At 56.8% G+C, this 5,533-nt stretch overlaps 1 protein-coding gene across 1 annotated transcript in view; it reads right to left on the bottom strand.

Moving 5' to 3' along the window:
* The window catches only part of VDBG_04587 (signal transduction histidine-protein kinase barA), a gene marked incomplete at both ends in the record, with an annotated part of 5,325 nt that extends 2,642 nt beyond the window's left edge, over positions 1 to 2,683 (bottom strand). Inside the window, 3 exons of the mRNA XM_003004935.1 lie at positions 23 to 481; positions 862 to 1,481; positions 1,846 to 2,683. Of these exons, the coding sequence (XP_003004981.1) occupies positions 23 to 481; positions 862 to 1,481; positions 1,846 to 2,683 (1,917 nt within the window). The remainder of the gene's footprint in view (positions 1 to 22; positions 482 to 861; positions 1,482 to 1,845) is intronic.
* Between the last annotated feature and the right edge of the window lie 2,850 nt (positions 2,684 to 5,533).

Below are 5,533 nucleotides of genomic sequence, written 5' to 3'. Positions count from 1 at the left end.
ATTCCTTTTCGTTGGCCTTCACTGCTAGGGTCTTCAGGGCGTTGAAGACGGTGCCGCGGAGTGTGTAGGGAATCTCTTCAATGACCATCCTCCTCGCCTCGATCTTGGACAGATCCAAAATGTCGTCGATAATAGTCAACAAACTATTAGCCAAACTGTTGACGATATTCAGCATTTCACGCTGGTATTGCGTCAGGTCAGTGTCCAAGGTCAGCTGGGTCATGCCGATGATGCCGTTCATGGGCGTTCGAATCTCGTGCGACATGTTGGCGAGGAACTCCGACTTTGTCTTGTTGGCGAGCTCTGCAGCTTCCCTTGCCTGGGTGTTTCTTTGGATACTGTCTCGCAAGTTGGACACCATCTGGTTAATCTTGCGCTTGAGCTCGTCCATTTCACCGGACGCCTCAACTTCGACTAGTTTTGTGAAATCACCGTCGGTAGCAAGGTTCGTAATGTCGGAGAAGGCTCGCACTTGTGTAGTCTGCGCATGTTAGTTCAGCCATGGTAGGGGAGACCTGCAGGACGGTGGAGGTGCCTACCAAGTTGCTAGCCATGGTGTTGACGTCCGAAGTGATCTCCTTCCAGCGACCGTTGAGTCCAGCCACGTCGGCTTGGGCTCCCATCTTGCCGTCGACACCGACATCTCGAGCGACTCGTTGAACTTCGTTGCAGAAATTGGAAAGACGATCAACCATGTTGTTGATCGTCTCCTTGAGGACCAGGAACTCTCCCGAAGCCTCGACTTCAATCTTTTGACTCATCCTGCCATTCGCGATAGCCTGTGTGACGGTAGAAATACCTCGGACCTTTGCACATGTTAGCAGGTGGGCGAGAACCAACATCGGGTTGTATTCGACATACCTGTAATGTCAGGTTGGACGCCATCGTGTTGACGTTCTCTGTGAGGTCCTTCCATTTACCCTCGACGTTGTTGACCTGCGCCTGTCCACCGAGCGTACCATCTGTGCCGACCTCACGAGCGACCTTGCTGACCTCGAAGGCAAAGGTGCCGAGGCGGTCCACCATGGTGTTGATTGTGTTCTTGAGATCAAGGATCTCACCCTGAGCAGGCACGCCGATCTTCTTGGTAAGATCGCCCTTGGCGACGGCTGTCGTGATTCTGGCGATCTCTCGCACCTGAGTTGTCAGGTTCATGGCCATGCCGTTGACGTTCTCGGTGAGATCCTTCCAGGTGCCCTCAACATCGTGCACAGTAGCCTGTCCACCCAGTCGTCCTTCGGTGCCGACCTCTCTCGCGATCTTGGTGACCTCGCGAGCAAACTGCTGCAGTTGGTCGACCATGGAGTTGATTGTGGATTTGAGCTCAAAGATTTCACCCCTGCAGTCGGCCTGAACCTTTTGCGTGAGATCACCCTTGGCTACAGCCGTCGTGACTTCGATGATGTCTCGCACTTGCGTCGTGAGATTATTCGCCATGGCGTTGACGTTGACCGTGAGTTCGTTCCACATGCCCTTGACGCCTTCAACATCAGCCTGGCCACCCAGCATACCCTCCGTTCCGACATCGCGAGCGACACGCGTAACCTCTGAGGCAAAGGTTCGCAGCTGGTCCACCATGGTGTTGATGGTTTGTTGCAACTGCAAGATCTCTCCACGCGCGGGACGTTCAATCTTCTTGGTTAGGTCACCATAGGCGACGGCTGTAGTGACAGACGCGATTTCGCGCACTGAAGAAGCAGGTCAGCCATGAGGGTCTACAGCAGAAGTGAAAAGAGAGAGAGGGAGGGGTGTTTACCTTGGTCGGTAAGGTTCTGGGCCATAACGTTGACTGCGGCATCGTTAGCAAGGGTAGTTCTTCCGCGAGACTGGTCTGGCCGAGCGCACCATTGTCTGTAAGCTCCTTCCAGGTGCCGTCGACACCCTCGATGCGGGCCTGGCCACCGAGCAGACCTTCGGTGCCGACTTCACGGGCGACGCGAGACACTTCGCTGGAGAAGACTTGAAGCTGGTCCATCATGGTGTTGATTGTCCTCTTGAAGGTCGTAATTTCGGGGTCCATCTCGACAGAGTTCATGCGGACCTTCTTGGAGAGGTCACCACGAGCAACGGCAGTGACAATCTCGCCGATTTCTCGGAGAGCCTTCTGGAAGGCCTCGTTGGCCTTTTGGTGTTTCCATAGTTCGCGCTCGAGCCTAGCGACGCGGTCCTGTTCGATCCTAGAGAACGCCTGCTCTTGCAGTTCCTTCTGTTCGAGCAGCTGGGCGCTGACGCTGGTGATCTCTTCCCTGGCGCTGGAAATACCCTTTTCCTGGTCTAGTACCTTCTCTTGGAGGCTCTCGAGAGCTTCGTCAGTCAGCGGGCTGCCTGCACTCCCAGAATCAGCCTGTGTACCTTCTCGTTGCAACGGGGGCCGCGACACAACTCGGCCGCCGAGGGAGGGGAACGTGCCAGTCGGGTCATCTCCGAAGAGAGAGTCGTTGACCTCGTTGGGGGTCTCTGGAAAGGCTGTGGGAGCCGAGTGGGCGCGGTTCTCAAGCTTATCGATCCTCTGGGCGAGTTTGGCGAGTTCGAGCTCGAGGCTGCGCTTGGCGGGTGTGTCGCGGCCGGGCAGCTCGATTCTCGTCGTGTCCTTCCGGAAGGGAAGAGACATGGGGGTGCTTCCGTCGGCGGCAAACGACTGCACAATGGCCGCCGCAGCGGCCAAGGCTGAATCATCTACCATTGTCGGGATGGGGGCTGCGAGATAAGGGGTGTCGCCTGGTTCAGTTGTGAGAGTATGGCGGCGAGAGGTTGATATTGTGAACCGTCTCGAAAGGTCGAGTGATGTCGTTCGTTCGGTAGGGCACCTGCTCTCCCCTCAAGAGAAGCGCGGGGTGTTCTTCAGAAGCCAGTGTCGTGTCGATCAAAAGTCGAGGGAGAACCACAGCATAGTAACTTCGTGAGCAGGTCGATCGCAACGACGGAGAGTGCGAGGAATGCGATTTGATGTTGGCAAACACGAGCGTCTTGTCGCCGGTCCCCAGGACAAAGTACCACGAAGTCTCAGTGAACCGTGTCAGTGCTATCGAAAAGAAAAGAAAAAAAGCGACACTGCGAAGAGTTGAGGTCGTCGGCGGGTGGTTGGGTTGGGGAGGGGAGTTGTAGGGGATGTGATGTGCCGCAAGCGGGCGAGATCCTTTAGGTAAGGTCGACAAGATGGGTAGGTCAGGAATAAAGTGGAGGAGGATGCCGGAAAAAAAGGAGGGTAAAGATGGATTGGACACGAGGAGGGGACAAGACAGAGCGTGTCAGGGCGCTGAGTAGCGTGTGTACAGGGCAAGGTGCCTTAGCTTTCGAGGCAATGTACGGGGGGGGAGGGGGAGGAGGAGGCGTTTACTAGGGATGACCTAGGTGCTGAGCGCTGGCCAGGTGGTGGTGGGCGGGAGGAAGTGTTGTCGGGCGATGAATGAGGCGGATACCGTAGCCTCGACAGCCAACGAACGACAGGGGGGGAAGCATGGGGTTGTGGAAGGCTTGGAGGCTTGGGAAGGATAGGTACCTACCTAGGTAAGGTAGGTAGGCTGGATGAGAGGATAGAGGGTGGTGGGTGGCTAGGACGGGCAGGCAAAGGCAGGCAGAGTCAAGGGCATGGGATTGGCGATGGGTAATGGGATGAGGCGGGACACACAGTAGGAGGGGGAATCGAGGAGACAAGAGAGATGGAGGGGGCGTCCATTGGCGACCGGCGCGGATGTGGAGTGAACAAGCCTTGGCATTCGTGGCGCCAAGTCTGAGAGGGGCCTGGATGACTCGGTTAGGCCTAGTGACAGCCGTTTCGTTGCTGGTGGACGAGCCTCTGGCCTCTTTTTTTTTTTTTGGGCTCAACTCTGCCCGCTGTAGTTCTTGTCCACAGCAGCGACTCGGGTGGACAGCCCCTGTCCTCGTGCCATCTCCTCGTATGCTGTCCTCGATGGACCCAGCATTGCACTGCCAAGCCTTCCTTCTCCTCTGGCCGACACTCCCTCTCTCGTCTTCTTCCTTTTGATTTTTCACGTCTTCATTTTCGTATGTATGTGGTAAGCATCGTCACAGCGGCGGCCAATACAAAGGGCCTGCATGTTGCTGATCGGATCGTTTAGCCCTGAGAACCCTACCAGTGCCCAAACCCCCGAAGCGAAGCACAGGCCTCCTGCTTCCACGAGCGAGCGAGGGGTGTCAGGATCAGGGGGATGGATGAATGAGTATGCATGTCCAATGGCGAATGGGGGAGGAGATCTCGTCGTGCTTTGTCTTCCTCGGCCTCTCAGACGTGCCTCCTGAGTTCCCGTGACGAGTCTTGGTCCTGCCTGAGGGGAATGGATCTGCGGCCTTCCCGAGGACTTGCCTCGACCGGCCTCGCCCTACTGGCCAGACGTTCCATCTGCCTGGCGGTCGAGATTCCGCCTGCTTGCCTGTCAAAGAAAAGCTTCGTACGAGAGCATGCGGAGCAAGCGCAAATCAGGTCGCCCGCCTGCCCTGCCGCTTCACGCATCCATCCCTTGATCGTCGGATGGAAGGCTGCGATCAAGCAACTCCGCATGTACAAGTAAGGTAAGATACCTTGGGTACAGTAGCGGTCGCCCAATCTGTAACTCGACAATTGCCAGGGCCTTCGACCACATCTCGAAGGCACATCTCGAAGGAGGTTAGTGCTCCTGCTCATCAACCTAGACCCCGGCCAGCGTGGCGTGGTCCTTGGATGCAAGACGAGATTCCGCACGAGATGGCACTGTGAGAAGTAACTTGTCAGGTACCCTCTAGCTGCATGCTGGACGTGGTCCTCTGACAGTGCCTTCATCCCCGCCAAACCACTGTAGGATGCGCCCCTGCCATTCCCTGGCAGAGCGCCTCACGCTTCGTATCCCGCCCAGCACTTTAACTACCTCAACGCTATCGGCCTCAGTCGTCCATCACAACGATGCCCAAACAGTCCCCCCAACGATGCGGGCGTACATGTACGTCGATGCGACAGATGGCTGGCGGCTCAAGGGGGTTCCTGGCCGCCAGCAATGCAATCCACCAGCCTGCCCTTCAACTGGCTCGATTGGGCGCACCACAGCAGCCCGTCTTTCCACCCCTCCTCGTTTCAAACAGGCCGATCCCACTTGACGCATCACGACAGGTCGATCAGCAAGCCCCCCTTATCAAACTCACTTTCGTTACCTTTGGTCGACAGATACGGCTTGTGAATGGAGCCAGCCGGATTCCTGTCGCCAGCCGGATTGCTGCGCCGCTGTCGTCACATGCCGTCTCCCCGTTTCCTGGTGTTCGTGTGAAGGCGTTGTTCCACCGAACCAAACACCAGGTGCCGAGTGCAGTGCTCCCTCCTGCTACGATCTGCCCTGCCTGCTTCGATAATCGACGGCGGACTGCCTGACGAGCGAGCCGTTGGGCGGCCATGGGAACCCTTGCGCAGCACAACAACACACCACCCCACCAGCATTCGTGGCCCTCTGCAAGAATCAGAGTATACCCGAAATGTCTCCTCATCGCTGACTTCGATATTGACCATTTATCATTCATGCGGCATCCCATAACGGCTGCACCGATATGT

Source organism: Verticillium alfalfae, genomic scaffold (assembly GCF_000150825.1).
Source record: "Verticillium alfalfae VaMs.102 supercont1.5 genomic scaffold, whole genome shotgun sequence".
Classification (NCBI taxonomy): domain Eukaryota; kingdom Fungi; phylum Ascomycota; class Sordariomycetes; order Glomerellales; family Plectosphaerellaceae; genus Verticillium; species Verticillium alfalfae.
This window is presented reverse-complemented; position numbering and strand designations above follow the sequence as displayed.